The sequence below is a fragment of the Cotesia typhae genome, unplaced genomic scaffold (assembly GCF_013202065.1).
Source record: "Cotesia typhae breed Kobodo isofemale line unplaced genomic scaffold, CoteBio_Ctyphae contig_33, whole genome shotgun sequence".
NCBI classification, from domain to species: domain Eukaryota; kingdom Metazoa; phylum Arthropoda; class Insecta; order Hymenoptera; family Braconidae; genus Cotesia; species Cotesia typhae.
The window spans coordinates 567,416-585,761 of NW_027423741.1; the positions used below are offsets into that span (position 1 = coordinate 567,416).

The 18,346-nt window shown below is 30.9% G+C and overlaps 1 protein-coding gene across 5 annotated transcripts in view; it reads right to left on the reverse strand.

Moving 5' to 3' along the window:
* Positions 1-18,346, reverse strand: part of LOC141526189 (protein kinase C-binding protein NELL1) — a 58,398-nt gene that overhangs the window by 9,024 nt on the left and 31,028 nt on the right. For all 5 annotated transcript variants that reach the window (XM_074241034.1, XM_074241030.1, XM_074241033.1 and 2 more), the window contains exons 2-6: positions 4,337-4,558; positions 1,528-1,678; positions 917-1,199; positions 438-593; positions 94-316 (exon numbers count right to left, since the gene is read on the reverse strand). In XM_074241034.1, coding sequence (XP_074097135.1) covers positions 94-316; positions 438-593; positions 917-1,199; positions 1,528-1,678; positions 4,337-4,556 — 1,033 coding nt within the window. In that variant the 5' untranslated portion in view covers positions 4,557-4,558. The remainder of the gene's footprint in view (positions 1-93; positions 317-437; positions 594-916; positions 1,200-1,527; positions 1,679-4,336; positions 4,559-18,346) is intronic.

Here is an 18,346-nt window from a genome sequence, read left to right on the forward strand (position 1 = left end):
TTTTATAGGAATAAAGTTAGTTATAAATTATAAATTAAAAAAAAATTATTTTTTTTTTAAATAAAATAAAATTAATTTAGTAAATAAAATTACTTAGACAAACAGGACAACATTTCCCCGCAGGTATAACTGGATATTTGCAGGTGACAGGAGCACAAGGTGTAGGCCGACATTCTATTTCGCCGTGGACACACAAACATTGTTGACAGCCTTCTTCCCAAGTTGACCCGTCTTCATGAATAGTACCGTTTGATCTGCAAGATTTTTGGCACTCGCACTCCTCCACTTTGCTTATTCTACCCTCTGCAGCAGCTAGCTGAAAAGAAGGATACACATGACAATAATTAATTAATTATCTTTTATTTATTAAAAAAATTTTGAAATTCAGACAAGACAATGTTTGTAAAGTCAGCCAATAATTATTAAAATATACTTACCCTGTGTGTCAATTCATTGAGATTATGCATCAACTGCTCGACTGTGTTTTGTAGAATAGAAAATTGACCGCAAGTAGGACATGAAGTATCAAGCTGAGGGCACTGTGATAAATATCCATGCGCACCTGGAATAAGCTTGACATCTTGAAGGGCGCCCTATAATAAATAATAAACCAAAAATTTATATTAATTAACATTAAACATTAAAGTTCAACGACACAATTGCGGATGCAATGTTTCAAGATAACAAAGTATGTCTTAATACTTATTACAATAATTATTGTCATTGTCATTATCATTAGCTATTATCTAATTTTAATAATTGGTCACACAGTGACAAATTTATGTATTAAAATTTTAACAAACGGAAATGCGGGTGGTGTGTTAAAATGACGGTGACAATGACTAAGGAAAATATAATCTCGACTCTTAAGTTATTTATATTTATATTAATATTAATATATAATTAACGGACGTACTTTGAATAAAAAGTGTTTGGCGTTTCGTTGGCCAACCCACAGTTGAAGTTGAGGCAGGGTAAAATTAGTGTCAGGTGGTCCAGGCCTCAGTAGACGCCTATAAAGGGGGTGACAGTCAACTAGGAGCTCGACCTGCGAGCCGCTAATACTCAGGGCGATCCTGTGCCACACTCCGTCGGCCAGACGGAAGGGAAAGGCCTCGACGTGCACAGCACCATCACGACGTGATACATAATGAAGACGCAATTCGTCTTTACGTCCGCTGCTTTGCAGCTCCAAGTATCTACAATTTATTGTCGTTAATAATCTATATTGTTAAAAGAATAAAAAAAATTTTGTTTGCAAGATTGCTAGTATTAAATTAACTAGGCTTGTTAGTTTTTTATTAGTTAATTTTATGTTGAGCTTTTTAAAGTAATTGCCTTATTTTATTCTTTCATTTAGTCCTTTATCTGTCAGGAAGTATCAATAAAATTTATTTTAATTTATAAATTTTACCTTGAAATATTTAAGGTTGTTTTTTTGGACTTGGATAAATGAAGTTTTTATTGTATGGTTAATAAGAAAAAATAATGTGTAATTTATGTGTAAGTTAATTAAAATTAACGTACCTATTATTACCATGAGAAAAGGCTATTATTGTTCCCGAATTAGCCTCTTCTTGTCTCAAAGAGGCGGCTACAGTAAACTCCGGAACCCGCCGGAGCAAAGACGCCGCTCTTTCAAAATTTATTTGACTTACTTGAAGATCTCTCTCCTCACCTGAAAAATATTTCAATTTTAATGTTAATTGTAAATTTAATTATAATTTATTTATAAATTGAAGACTTTAAAATGTGTGTCATAAAATTTTATGTAAAAATTTTTTCAAGAATTTTTTTAAAATTATTGAAAAAATGTCCCATAATTTTCAAAAAAATAATTAGAATTATCTTCGCGATACTGAAACAATTTCTAAGTTTATCAAGAATGTTTTCAACAATTTCATAATTCGTTAAACGTTCCAGGCACTTCCAGAAAACTTTCTGGAATGTTTCAAAAGGATTGTGTTTTCTCAAGAAATTGCACAAGTTTCGGAGAAGAGATTTAGAAACAATGACAGATAAAAAAGACAGCCAGACTCTAAGAAATCCTTTTTTTATCGGATACGGATACGGAGCCCTAAAAATAAGTTAAAAAATTATTTAATTCCTGAATGGAAGGGTTGAAATAATGAAACACAAGTAAACCCACTAACTGAGAAATTTGATAACATGAAATGTTAGCTGTCCTCATCATCATCAATGAGAGTTATATCATTACTATCATAGAATATATAGAATCGTCTCTGTTACTCGAGACTCTGACGATCTCAAATTTCCCGAGTGCATATTCAACGGTTTGGATATTCAATGAGCACCTGCAACTGCTCAATGGCACCCAACAGTAATGGACAACGGTAGTGATAGTAATTGTAATTATAGTAGACAAAATGACCATCACCAATCGTCCCAGCAAAGCAAGGATATCATTACCGTCCATGCAGACGATTGGATTCAAAAGAGTTGAAAATTGTTCCCATTAGATGCTCATGTTGAATTAATTATTTGGCTTCTTAGCTAACTTTAAAAGTACCCCTTTACTGATACGACGCAGGACACTCGTATCTCGTTTCACACATACCGTTATCGCGGTAACTCAATACCGTTGCTGGTAACCACTCTCTTTATCGACTGCGAACTTTGTACGTTATCATATAATATTATAGCATTTAATTCATAGGCGGCTGAAGATAAGTCAAAGCTCCTATTCCTATTTACTCCTTTACTTTCATACTTGTATTGATGCTAGCGAGAAATTCGGGGTAAGTTAAAGAGGACGAGAAAGTGGAAGCTAAATAAATTAACGAAAAAGGATGAAGGAAATATCCAACCTTTACTTCAGACTCAATTACTTGGGTCTATGGACATTATTATACGGAGAATTGACGCGTGCCAGACGTCATGTTACGTTAATGAAAATTTTCACTCTTCAGTTCACATGGTTACCGTTTATTTATTGTATAGTTTTAAGTTGTAAGACTTCCATTCAATTTGTTTCAAGCAGATGTATCGTTTTTTATTTTAATAAATTTTTTTGTTAAAAAAAAAAAAAAAAACTGAATTTTTTTAATATAATTTATAACATAATTTAATACAGTTAAATTATAGAAAAAAAAATATTTCAATGCAGTAACTTATTTGCTTGAGAACAAAATCAAACAACTGTGACAAAAATAATCGGAACAAAAATAACCGATCGACATAATAACCGTGATGCATTGAGAGTCAAGTATCATTAACACTAACTCAGTAAATATAACTCAGTAAAAAGTTAAAAAAGCATTGAATTTTTAATTCCAAAAATATCTGGAATTAGTAATTGCAAAACGAGTGACAAGTTTAATAAATCTTTGGATACGTTTGAATTTATATGAGCGGTTTATTTTATCGTTTTCGATGGGACAATGAAGCACACGTTCAAACAATATTTCGGAGGGTCATAAAGCCTAGAATTTCAAACATAAAGCGACGATATGGTGCGAGCTTTTACACCCCTTTCCGTCTCTCCGTATATAATCTCTATGCGATGGGTATTACGATAATACTTTCATTTATTTTCATCGAAATCCCCAAAAGCTGGCAATTGAAATTTCGGTCACTGAATACTACCCCTACAACTTTACACTCGAAATGCTCACTAAATCCTTTTGATAGCTTTTTAAAAAAAAAAAAAAAAAAAAAAAAAAAATGAAACATTTAATATCCGTTTTTTAACTGGAAATATATACAAGGTTTTCATTATTTTAATAATTATTTTATTATGAGTTTAATTCAAATATTTTTATGATATTTAAAATATCAGATTAAAAAAATTTTCTCTCAATAAATTAAATAAGATTATTTCAATCTTAAATGAAAAGTTGATAGAAAAATCCATAAAATAATAAATGACTGATTTAATTTTAGATAAAAAGTTTATTGACCTTTAGAAGAAGGGCTAATGACCTTGAGACATTTTATTAATCCCTCTTGATATAAGACCGTGTTATATTTTTTGGGATATCCAGAGCCAGGTCGAACATTATATTAACATTAGACCCTTTCCCCGAGAAACACGCGAACTACCCTGATGATCGTAAGCCGGTTATTGGGCGGAGTTTAAGATAATTAGACAAAACCTCCAGACTATTTTATATTCTACGAAATGTGTTGCGTGAATGTATGGTTTTAATAATTCTAGACAATGATTATTAGGTTGTAAGCACCTCAATGTCTTGGGGTCTGTATTTTCAGGGTCATAAAAATTACAGTGATGACCAGCGAGGTACAAGCAGAATAAAAATCCAAATAATAATTGCAAGTAGAATAAATAAATTAACATTAGTTTTTGGATACTCACCCTGAAGATAATATGCAGGTTTCAGTCTAACGAGACCGGGTACTTGTGTTACGCCCTGGCGTGTCGTGTTGTGCAGTTGCAATGCTGCCAAGAGGTCTATACTACCCCCTATGTCATTTCCGGTTCTCGTTTTAACGACAGCCACTGTCGTCGTTTCAGTCACTGCAGCGGATGCTGGACTCGTCGTTTCCTCTTCTATACTGTCGATCGTCGCTCCCATAACTGCAATAAAAATTTTTTATTATCAGTATTAACATTCAGATTTTTCTGCAATCTATGTCACCGATCATTGCTCGTATATTTTTTGAATTAATAATATTTTATTAAAAACCAAACACTTTTTATGAATAACTTTTCAGCCATTTTGTGAATAACGTAAATTTATGTCACGTACCCGGAAGGAATTGGAGCGTAAATAAGTTATTGCAGTAAAAATAATTTTTTTTTTTTCGGAGGTTTTGCAGTGATCCGAGATCCGAATGGAAAATTTTTTGATATTATAGTGGTATTAACTTTAAAGGTGACGTACTATTGAATTTTTTTTTACAAAAGTATTTTAGTTAAAGTTTCTAAGCTAAATTTGTCAAGCAAAATCATTTATTTAATCCTGTGATATGAATGGTCGAGAAAGGTCAAGCTTTTGCCTGATATGAGCAAAGATTATATTACAAAAGTACTAAAATAATATTTTCTACAATATGTCACATCTTCAATGCAAAATTCGCTTGAGTTGTAATAATTCTTTACTAATTTAATAAGAGTGGCATTTGAGCTTTTAGATTTTATTTTGTAATTCTGTTGACATTTTTTTATGAATGCTTTATTCAATTGAATAAGTTAAATATATACTGATGAAGAAATTAACTTTATAAAAACATGCAACGAAATAAAATTGTTATTATTAAATTAATTTCTTTATCAGTATATATTTAACTTATTAAATTCAATAAAACATTTGTAATTTGCTTAACTGCATAAGTTACTTATTCAAATCAGAGTTTCAATCTCGTCCCGGTAAAGAAGTCAACTTAATTCAAGAAAAAAAATTCTTAAACTAAAGAAATTGTTTTTAAAAGTTTTATCTTGATATCAGGCAGGAAAATTTTTAAATCAAGTAGAGTTGATATTTTATATTTTTTGTATTGTAATAAGTAACAGTAATAATATTGTAACATTTGATTGACAAATTGTAAAAAGAAGCAGCGAACTTTACCGTGGCATTGGCCGTTCACAAGGTTACCCGTGATAGTAAAGTCGAGGCAATTACAATTGTACATTTGAGTATGAGTACACGCCCCGAAGGACATGAGAAAAGCTCGTCTATACTCGTATTGATTAAAAACCGCGTAGTTCTTTAAAAGCTGAGCTTAAAATGAAAATCAAATTTTTGTGAAGAACACGATTAAAAAAAAAAAAAAAAATAGTAAAAGACTAATTATAAATAATTTTGATTTACAAACTTGCTAATTAAATGCGTTAAAAATAATCCGATTTTAAAGCCCGAACCTTTGTTGTTCTGTTAATTTATTTAGCGTCAATTAAGCTGAGTAGAGAGCACGCTGCCCAACAAACCGGAATAGCCATTGCCATTACACATACCAGCAATAGAAGAATGCCGAAGTAAAGAGAAGTAGAAGAAGAAAGAAGATATATAGAAGAAGAGAAGAGAAGCCCTTTTGAGCCCTCGTATTTCATCGACACCGCACCGATGTCTCATTCTATTCCATTCGCTGCGTTGGGTGACAAAGCCGAGCTTTAGTTACGCGTTATAATTAAAGTAAATCGTCCGGTAAATTAATGACATACTGGGTAGATACGATTATTATACTTCTGCTTTTATTCTACTGCTATTATTAATTTACCGCTGCAATTATTCCGATCACAGCTATGCCTGCTATCAATACTTGACATCTGCTTTTTAAAATTTTATTGTTATTGTATATTGATAATTTTTTTTCAGTGTGTACAATTTGATTTGTAAAAACAATATTTCAATTGATGATCAAATTGCCGATCAAACAATTTAATATTTTAACTTGAATCTTTAATTCTCTTATTATATCTGTGGTATCGGCGTTACGTCATCCGTCTTAGTCTTAGTCTTGTCTTGTCTGTGCTTACACAACTTACGTCGCCGGGCGACGATACGAGAAAAGTATTATGTATACAGATATAATAGTGCAGAGAATAAGAAGAAGATGCGGGATGAAACGGAAGAGGAACTGGGTGATGGCAGACTGCCGGGCGTCAATACGACGGGTCTATCGAACCGTATACGTGGGTCTGTCCACTCATTGGGCTATTTTATATTTTTTCATTATTATTATTATTTTTATTATTACTGTTCCTATTATTCTATTCTTGCTGTTAAATAACTTATTATCATTTATATACGGTTAGTTAGAGCGAAATAATGATGAACTGCAGTGTAGCAAGATATGGATGATTATATAATTATGTAATGGTGATCTGAAAGTTGTCGAGAAAATTGAACACATGGAGGAGGGAACGGATAATTAGATGAAAGAAATGAAATTTTATTTCAGCTGGGGATCAAAGTCTGATGTGTCATCGTCTATTTGTCATGTTGTATCAACGAGAGCGGATATTATATGTACAATATCTTTTATCTTGTATCTAGTATCTGGCAAATGCATTTTTCACCCCAAAGTTTAACGCTCTCAAGCATTATGAGAGTAAGTTTCTATTCCACTTTTGGTTAAAGGTAGAACGAGGGTTCACACCCGAATGTTATCGATCAATACCCTACGACAAAGCTTCCATGTTTCTCCCTACCTCAAATTACGGTATCGACACGTCTAAACTAAGTCTTAAGATATATAATTCATCATTGTCTGTTATTAATATTTTATAAGTTGCTATTGTTGTGATAGGATTGTTTTATAAGCTACACTTGCGGGATTTATTTATTGTAAAGAGACCAAAGAAGTGAAGTTTCATTTATTATTTTTACCTGGAATTAAAAAAAAAAAATTTCAGGGACTGTTCTTATAAATAAAATATTTTATTCTTTAATTACAATTAAGCTAAAAATTTTATTCAATAATTCAAAAAAAGCTACTGCCAAACTTTCAAGTACCGAATCATTAACCAATAAATTACTTCAGTGTTAAAGTTAGCTCTAAATATCTAGAACTTAACTTGCAAAAATTTATTTGAATTGTTAATTTAATTATAGAGTTGAGAATTGATCTTATTTAATCCCGGAAGTTAGAAATTAAAAATTGATAATAATAGATTAAAAGCAATTAGCCGTACAAGTGTAATATTTATCAATAATAAACAAACAGTAAAATAAACAAACTGATAAGGACTTTGCTAAAAATTGTCAAAAAGTCGATGCTGGAAACTTGGATTTCTGTATAATGATAGACGGTTGTGTACCAGCATGAGTCGAGTAATCAGGGTCAAGGTCGAAGCTAACTCGATCGACCGGTCGTCGACTTTGACTTTGTATATTCACGTACTCTATGTCTTTCTATTCCCTATTTACTCATTATCATCATAATTAATTAAAATCACACATAATACATGTAATATTCGACCTCCGATAAAAGAAGATAATTTAATGTGGAAAAAAAGAAATTGATTGCAATGTAAAAGTTACTGCTGGCTGAAGAAAAGCGTCTTTATCCTAGTCCTTGACAGAATGTCCTTGTTATATCAAAATAAAAAAATCACGATAATTTTTGATGGGTTGTAATGACGGCTGTTGGATCTCTTTAGTAAATTGCTGGTGCGTTTATTTTAATTTATTCTTCTAGATCTGGAGGTAGGATTCAATGTGCTGATGGCAATATAAGGAACATTGAGGTATAATATATGTATCTATCTATCTATGTACAGAGAGAAGAGCTCCAGTGGAGAGAAAAAGCAATTTCAGTACAATTTTTCAGTACAATCCTGGATACTGGCTGATAAAATGAAACAAAAAGTGTTCTAACGAGAGAAGTAGAGTAGCAAGGCCACAAAAGCAGCCTCAAGGCTAATCTCTTCCTCAATCATGGAGCTTTTGTATCACGATGTGCAATCGCGAGATGTTACTCGGCATCACCAGGGTGCTTTTCGCACATCGCAACACTTCCACCTCGTTTTCTTCTTTTTATTCACTCGATACGTACCCACCCTTTCCTGATTTTTGGATGCTGATTCAAAATCAAATAATAAGTCGATAAAAATTGCTCAATACCAATTTTTCTTTGTTTGAGTTAATTTTATTTGATTCAGAAATTTTTCTGTTTGATTTAAAATAAAGAAATTCTTCAAATTGATTTTTTTGAGTAATAAAAATTTTTTGCTATCAAAAATAATTATTTAAATAAAAATTTGTCAAATTATTTGCTATATTGTTAAAAAAATGTAAAATAAATTAAATGTTTTATTAATAACATTAAAAATTAAATTTAACATTTCTCAATGATTTATAACAGTATAAAAATTTAATTTGGTAATAAGGTTAAAATAAACACAACGCAAAGGAACTATTTTAGTAGGTAGATCCCAATCATTTTAACACAGTAAAAAAAATGTGTATTAAAGACAATTGCGTTCCTAGAAATCATACCCAACAATCGGTTGACAAATATAATATGTAATTTGTGATCACGCGATCGCGATACTTTTTTATCATTCTCACCAGCGGTTCAAAAATCATCGTTTAAAAAAAAATCACTTGAATAATAAACAAACTATCATTATTTTATTATTTATTTATTTCTTTCAGCTCATTTAATCTTTATCTTTATCCTCTCCTCTCACTATTCTACTACGACTACAACGACAACTATTTTATAATTCAGGCACATTACTTCATTGGAATTCACGATAATAAAAAAAACAGTACTATTCAAACAGGAAACCTCGGGAACAAGTTAAATAATTCCATCTCTAAGTCACGAAGTCATTTTTTTCATAATAGCCAGAATTCTTCATAAAATTCAAGGTTTTATACTTTATTTTATCGTTATCAAATAAACATATAAATGACTCAAAGAAGACTCAAAGAATACAGTCTCATGTGTACACTTTACGTTTAATATTTAATGATAATATTTGTTCATCATTACTAATATTTGTAATAAGATTTGAGCTATTTTTTATTGCTCTGTTTGGTAATTTTAAAAATAACAATAGTAAAAATATTTAAGATCAATAATAATTATGCAATAACACGCAAGTAAGCCCGAGTCAGAGTCACGATAACAAATGTGACCAGTGGAAATAGAAATCATTGAAATATATAAAAGGTGATTCAACTTTAATAGTAGGAAAAAAATGAATAACGCACAACGACCTAAAGAGACACCGAGCACGCTATGAATTTTTATTGGTCAAAGAGTAAAATCTTGGTGACGAGTGACGTGTGACCCTAATGTAATTTTAGTTTTATATTTTATATTGTATCATTTATTTTTATATCTACTCACTAGATTTAAAATACTTTTTTTATTTTGTTGTTATTCCGCAATGATGACCAAGCAATTTCACACACCAATTTCCTGTTACTTTTTCTCTGCTCTACTCTAAATTCCAAATTGTTTGTTGTCAGACTGTAATAATAGTATAAATGTTATTTCCGCATTAATGTTGTAATATTTCCATTTCAATTACTTTAATTCGACTAGATACAGATTTTATATTTATATCAAAAATTAATATTTATAAATTTACGAAACCAATTGCATGTTTAAAATTATTTTAGTAAAATTTAATTTTTTTTTTTAAACAAATTTTAACTAAAAGTAAAATTTTATTGGAGTAAGAATCTTCATAAATATTTTTTTTTGGTCCAGAAATTTTTTTTTTTCCACTCAAAAATTAATTTTTATCGTGTAGTAATACGATAAAAAAATAATAAATGACACATAACAATAATCGCAGATATAAGTGAAGAGTTTCAAAGCAATATACTCCAGGCGTTACCCATCAAAACAGCACAAAGCTTACAGCAGTATATGGAAATGGTGAAATACTCGAGAGTTAATGCTTATGTCAGTAGCAGGCGCGGAAATTACCTCCAAGTGGACAATATCCAATGAATATGCAAATTAAATCTCAACTGAAGCTCGAGTGGTACTGTCGTCGGGCTGTAGTCTGTAGTGGATGCATGACCTCTCTCAGCAGTCTTTTACCCGCTATCGCTATCAAATACAATTGACAAATCGTAATGATACACCGTCTCTTGCAGTCTACTTCATCAATTATGCCACAAACTTGCCACCGCAAATAAAATAAAGCCAACACTCATTTATTTAATTACGCATCGCCGAGCTTTCACTTAAAGTGTCAAGCAATTAAATTTAAATATAATTAAAAAAAAAAAAAACATTGATATCAAATTAAAAATTTTTATCGATAATATCATGAGTATGGTGTGAAAAAAAAATTTACTTTTTATGGGAAAAATAAAAGTTAGATAAGAAACAATTATTTATAAATGGTCGATAATCGAAAGTGCTTTATGCTGTATAATAACATTTAATTCATAAAAGGCATCAAAGATGAAATACCAACGCGGCTGAATGCATCTCAAAAGGAGCGATAAAACCCCCATTAGCTTAATAGTAAACGTTTTATTTTATAATTTTGTAATTATAATTGTATTGTATCAATAAAATGGATTGTCAAAGCAATCCAGTTAGCGAGGAATTGATTTGATCGGAGGATGAGTGTCTGGACACCTTGGCGCCAGTTCAAGCCACGTAAATAAGTACAAATCGTAAATACTTGACAAAAGAAATAAAAAACAAAAATAAAAATAGTTGAAGCGATAAAGAAGTAAAGAGCTATAAAAAATTTAATATCAAGAACCTGGTGGTAATGACCCGATAGATAAAACGATTTAAATAACTAAGTAACGGAAAAAATCTTTACGGTGCTGTATTATTGTTTCAGTTCATTACTCCACAGTTTCAAGTTTTGAGTAATAATAGTTTTCAATTCATCAAAAATTTCAGACATAAATTTATACTATTTTATTAGAACATATAAGCCATTTTTTTTCACGAGTCTTTACTTCTGTTTTAATTTGTAAGCTTAAATTAGTCAACTCTTTGTTCAATTATTTATTCAACCATAATAAGTTTCTTTAACTTTTTCCGTTTTGTATAAATATCTAAATACTGATTTACTTTCCTTTGTCTAAGACCGAAAATATGAGGGTTCAAGTGCTCTTTAAACGCACCACTTACAATCAAACGTTTTTAGGGACAGATAAAAGTGACGTTGGGGTGAAATTTTCTCCCTTGAGACGTATATTAAAAGTAATGTTTCAGCTTTTCTGGATTACAAAGAGCTACTGATATTTAATGAACTAAAAATTTTGTGTTTTTATCATAAAAAACAGAACATTATAAAAAAAAGTGATTTTCTGAAGAGGCGTGACACGGTTCTAAAAATACTAAACAATGAAAAATTAGCTGTAACTACTTTATACCTATGCATTGCATTAAAACCCACAATGTCACAATGTGTTTTGTTTGATGTAACTTTTTATAGTTGGATAAAAAAAGAGCTATTGTATTTTTAGAGCGACAAAAATATGTAGGTACGTGATGAATAAAAAGTTTTACCCGAACCACTGGGACAAAAAATAATCTAAATCTAATAAATATTTCTATAAAACAACAAACATCGCGTGGGAGTTGACTGTTCTGTCGATAAATTCATATTTTTTCCTTCAAAAAATGATCTTTGGAGTATTGTCTAAAAATAGGTATCTTTAAAGTCAAAAAATAATGTCTTAAATTAATTTTATTACACCTGGACCGTTTGCATCAGTTAATAAAAAGCCGTCTATTTTCTATTTCTCTTTAACAAAAAAATAATTATGCATTTTTAAAAAGTTATATTACTTAAAGAAAAAAAAAATCAATTTTAAAAAAAGCCAAAAAAAAATAAAGATAAATTTGGTCCTTCTTTTCCGTCGATAGTATCAGTCCTCGAACGTTCTGAGCAAATTTCTTACGAATCACTGCTGCGTAACTAAGCTCTGCCTGATGTTTATTTTCTCGGTTATGCCCGGTTGTATTACCCCTATGCGACGATGAATGTAACAGTCAGGAGGCGGCAAACCCGAAAGTTCTCGAGGGACAATAAAGTACACATAAAGCCCCTATACTAAAATGTTGCGATGCACATTCGATGATCCCAACATTTTCCGACCCCATACTAGTCACTAGTCCCTTTATTGTGAAAGAATCTTTTTGTCTTTGTCTTGATTTTAATAATCAAAGCTGGAGTAAAAGTGATAAATATTAAAGCTCTATTGAAGAGCTGATGAATTATTTAACATCGAGTGAAAATGGCTTCTCCATTAAGGGGAAGTGAGATGAAAAATGAATGAAAAGTTCGAATAGTTTGTAGTCTGTAGTAGAAAGATGAAAGAGGAAAAGACAATTTTCCTGTGATTCTATAGGCATCACCCTTAATTCGCAATTCAACGAAATCAGAGGGCGGTTTCTTTTCTTTCCCTATTCGACGAACGGGTGTGTTGGATCCCCGAGGAGTTAGAGTTGGAGCTGGAGCTGGAGCTGGAGCACCGCATTCAATAATGAGCAATTCGCTTACCATTTCCAGTCTTTTGTGCCCTTTGTGGCCGCGTGCCAGATCTCCCTGGGGAACAAACCAGCCCTGATATAATACGACATTCTATTTTCTATTCTCTGTCCCATCACGGACAGTTGGCCCTTATACCCAGCTATATAAACCTACTATAAATTCTGTTATGACTTGATAAATATAGTCACAAAACTATCATCATTGTGTGTTAAATATTTTATTTACGACTCGAAATATCATGGCATCACTCTGTCTAGACAAAAGGAAAATTTTTTTTTTCATTTTTATTCTGCTCCGATTGACCTACAATCTCGTTTTTGATTTATGGTATTGTTCTTTATGAATTTTATTTTGTCTGATAGGTGAAAAAAATTTTTTTTTATTAATCAATATTATTCAAACGAACATAAATTTACACTTCCATATCAAAAATTCCAATTGTTTTATCTCATAAAAAATGTAATCGTTCGTACCGCCACTTGTTTTTTAAAAAACAATTTAGATAAGACACACTTTATCTAAAAAACATGTAGATTGTAAGCATAAAAGTAAGCCCGACTATGAAATTTTGGTGGTCCTCGGAAACAATTTCCCACCACGGATGTTAAGGCTTGGAATATAATTTTTTAATTTCATGCATACGACCTCATTATTCTATCTCATGTAAGTAAAAGTACGACCTCTTTGGCTCAGATGTTACTTACGTTTGAATAAATTATTTTTCGGTTGTAAGTCGACAGTAACCTTTCGTTGTATTTTTGGCTCTGTTTCACGTAAAACAACAGTGATACAAAATTAATGTATGATCATTGAGGAAAGCTATTTATTTTCAATGTCATGCTAATTTTTATAACGTTAACTTAGAATGAAAATTGACACTTACTCTTTGATAATTAATTAATTATACACATCGTAATTATTGATTAAAATTGTAGCGAGTAAGATCTTTGAAAAATAAAGTGATCTAGTGTTATATAAATAATGGAAAAGTTTTTCTATTGCTAGGAACGTGATTCAATGATTGAATTGGGTAATTGTAGATTATTCAAATGGCTGAGTAACTATAATCAGTATCGGTTAAATGGATGAACCATGTTCGATCGTATCGACAATCGAATACAGCAATACATGGACGTTATTTCTTAGTCATCCATATTTGAACAGTGGTTATTTCTAGCACTAACATAATTACTCACTTAGGTTATATTGCTTTAAAATTAAATGCTTTTGCATTTGCCAATAAAATTAGACACTCATGTTTAAATCTTTTCTAGGATCAATAATCATTAAATTTGCCGAATTATTATTATAAAAGTTAAAAATTCCTAATGATAATTTTTATAAAATAATTTATCAAATAAATTTGATTGATTGAATAAATAAAAAACGAAATTTCTAATAATTGATGAATACTTATTCTAAAGCTTATCAAAACTACATTAATCATAAGTATGTATGACATAAATTTTTCTGCAGCGATATTAATGTGCGAATTCGCAACGCAATTGGCAATATATATCGCTGATTGGATAAAGTGTTAAGCGTTATATGTTGTGTATAAATAAAAAAGATCCTTGGTGGTCTTTGTCATGAACGTGGTGGTCATATAGCATTACCACGGCCATTAACGTTCAATATAATAGCTGAGATAAATCTTACAGTTCACTGGCCAACTACTTCGACGAATTTGCAATTGCCCTCGAACTTGGCGGTGTGATAAATATTATTAATGACACTAAAAGACCATTGTATTAATAAAAGAATACGAAAATAAATTAAATGCGGATTTTATTGGTCACATTGCTTTACAGCGTCTCAGCGAAAACAATTGCCGGAACAAAATGAATTTTATTTTAAACTGTAACGTGAGAGAGTCACTCAAAATAACTAGAGATTTATTTTTATTATTTTTTTTTTAATAAATAAATAAGGTAGTTTGTTAAATTTCATGCCTATAGTGTTGATTACCAAATAAATTCCGAGGGTGTAGTGTGAAAGTTGTAGACTTTAAATTAATGTTTTAACTACTATACTAATACAAGTGTTACGAATTCTATTTTGGGTTGAGCCATGACCAAGAGTTTCAAGAACGGATAGAATACCTTCAACGAAGGATTTACTGCTTCCTGTTGCACCCAATGCTATAAAATGACTTCGAGGGCTCTTTTCTTGATACGATAAAAAATACTTTTATATCATTCAATCGATGTATTTTATTTTTCAGGCGATGATTAATGGATGTTTGTACATTTTTAACCACCGATACTACTTTGGTGGTTTCGATTGACTAAAATTGTATTGGCATTGGCCGTCAATTAATTTCTATTAAGCTTCAATATTTCATTTACGTATTTACAAAGCATGTTATTTTGACGCGCGTTAAAAAGAACGCAATCTATCGACAACGTCAGGGTCGTCTTAAAATCATTTACTCTTTGATTGTTTTTATTCAATTTACCAATTTAATATTTTTTGAAAACTGTACCAAAAAATTGCACAAAAATTTGACTCTAAATTAGTAAGCTTTATATACTAATACACTAATACACTACTTTATACACTAATAAATTTTTTTTCATAGATGTTATAAATTTCTTTTCCTTCAACCAAATTTTTATAAAAAGTATAGCTTGATAATAAAATAGATTTATATAAATTTAATATTCAAATTTCTAGAAAAAATATTAAATTTTATGTCGACCTATTACTCATATTATTTTTTTGAGATCAAATGAAATGCAAATACAATAATAAGTACAACCTCCTATACCTCATTATATTTCAAGGAAATTAAGTAAATAAATTACCCTTAAAACTCATAGAAGAAAAAAAATAAAAATAATACTTGACTTTTCTGGTGAGTGGATTGGTATAAGACCAACATAACATAACATAACATAACATAAAATAATATTTTGAGAAGGATATATAAATGGTATATTACACCAGTAAATGAACGTTGTCGACACGAAGCCGGAAGTACATCTGAATTTATTATAAAGTCAAAAAGAATCTACATAATATCTATATATATATATATATATATATATATATATATATATATATATATATATATATATATATATATATATAGGTCCATAAAGAATAAGGAAATAAGTAAAAATGTATAAGAAATAACCTTGTGCAAATTTAGTGGCGGTGGCACGCCAGCAATGTTACGCATAATTCCCACGTGGCCTCGCGCAACCTAAGCTCCAGGGGGTGGAAAAAGAGTAACTAAGCCGAAAAAACGAGAAAGAACCAAAGGAGAGTGAGAAGTGAGGATGGGGGTGAAAAGTGTAAGAGGGTAAGAGGGTAGTGAGTGAATAAATCGAAGGTGAGGGGAAAGAGGTGCGCCATGTTGTCTGGCTACCCCGCATTGCGCCAGTGAACTCGGCGAAAACCCGGATATCCACCACTCTTCTGCTACATTGTATATTGTATATATATAATACCATACATACCCTTAAAACCCTCTTCCCTCTTCTCCCTTTATCTTTATCTTTATCTTTATCTTTACTTTTTCTGTCTCTCTTTAGCTTTTACCTTTTCTCTCAGTACGTTTTATCGTCAGATAGAAGAAAGAAGAAGGAAAACTTAATGTACAAGAATGAGAATACGATGTAATGGTCCTCTTAACTCTTTAGTTCAAAGTCACAATAAAAGCAACTGGAAAAAATTCTATATAGAACGTAATACTATTCACATTTTTTTAAACGCACATCTTTTTTCACTTGGCTTTTATTTATTCTCTTACATAATACATAATATATTTCATACCCACTTCACTCCCATACCATTTTACCTATTTTTTCACCGCTTCAATTCAATTCCGACAACAGTTTTAACTTTTATCTTTTCCCAGAGTTTTCGAGTACTACTACTGTACCGTACAAATGTATTTTTGTAACTCGTTCAAAACTTTCATATCAGGGACAAAAAAGTAGATCAAACTAAACATCAACTATTTACTACTGATAAATTTCAACACACTAGGTGTTTTATTTTATTGTTATATAAATTATTGTTTGCTGATGAAAAAAATAAAAGATATTTGATAGCAAAGTTTTTTTTTGCAATAGAAAAATCTTAATGTTTTTTTTTTTTTTTCTTTAATTAATAGAGCATCCTATGCTCAAGCTTCAGATTTTACTAAACAGCTATTAATACATTTATCTGTCCACTGGATTGAAATAAATTTCGTAGTAAAATAAAAACGTCAGAAAATTTTCTATTCATAAAGAATAATCCGCGGTTACTATATTTGGAACAGCTGAAATATAAATATAAAGAAATACAAAGCTTTTGGAATTCATTGACAAAATTTTATCTTCAATTGTCGGAAGATATCCTCAATTACAATCAGAAAAAAAAATAAAATCGATTGAACCATTTTATTTTTGTTAGCAAAAAAAAAAAATATCTAGAAAAATCGCAGTAAATCTTAGTCTACTTATCGTGAATCGAACTTTAGTGGAAGGACCCTAGGCTACTTCACATTACTCTTCGGACATCACCCTCGACAAAGTATTTTTCTGTTTCTTTATTTTCTTGCTCTGGTCGCTAAAATTTTTTCTTCCGTTCTATTTACCGAGCTCTATCAGTGATTCAACAAGATCCCCGTGGAAATGGACTCACGCGACGGAACTCGGGAGATCCCCTTTGATATAAAGTAAAGAGGAGAAATCGATTTTGTGAATAGAAGCAAAGACCAGGAGGCTGAAGGATGAGAGAATGTGAACGGGCAAAAGTGTCAAGGAGCACAAAAACGAGAAGGTGAAAAAAGAAAAAAGCTCCAAGCACCCTACAGAATGTATTAAAGTGACAAAAAAGGAAAAAAAGTGAATTTAACAAAAGTATGAAACACTGAGCCACAAGTTAATTATTCAATTAAATTTTTACGCTCAATACCTCATCGTCACGATTATGCCCTGAAACTTTTTATCAACTCTTTTATCACTAAAGCCCTCCATTGACCCTGAGACAAGTTATCGCTATGGCTATGATAATAATGATAATGATAATGCGGCATGTAATTTTTAAATCCATACCAATTATATAAAGTGGAAGCGGAAGATAAATAATAATAATAATAACGCTTCGGTGTCCATTTTCATTCATGAAAAATTTTGTTTGGAACAATAAAAAAAATTTATGGTTATCACGATATTTTTTCAGGCTTTTAACTCGGACTGGCTTTAAATTGTCGACGTCTAGCCATCGCGTGACATCCGACCAACTTAAGCGTTGTACGACTTGAAAAAAAAAAAAATAAATAAATGAAATAAAAAACACTTCAATCTGAGTAGAGGACCCAGAGTCAAAAATAGCCTGATCGATCAGCGAACTAATTTATAAGTTACCCTGAAAGCCGTTTCAGCCGAGCTAGAAAACAAATGAAACTTTAGTGATAACTTCTAAAGATTTTTA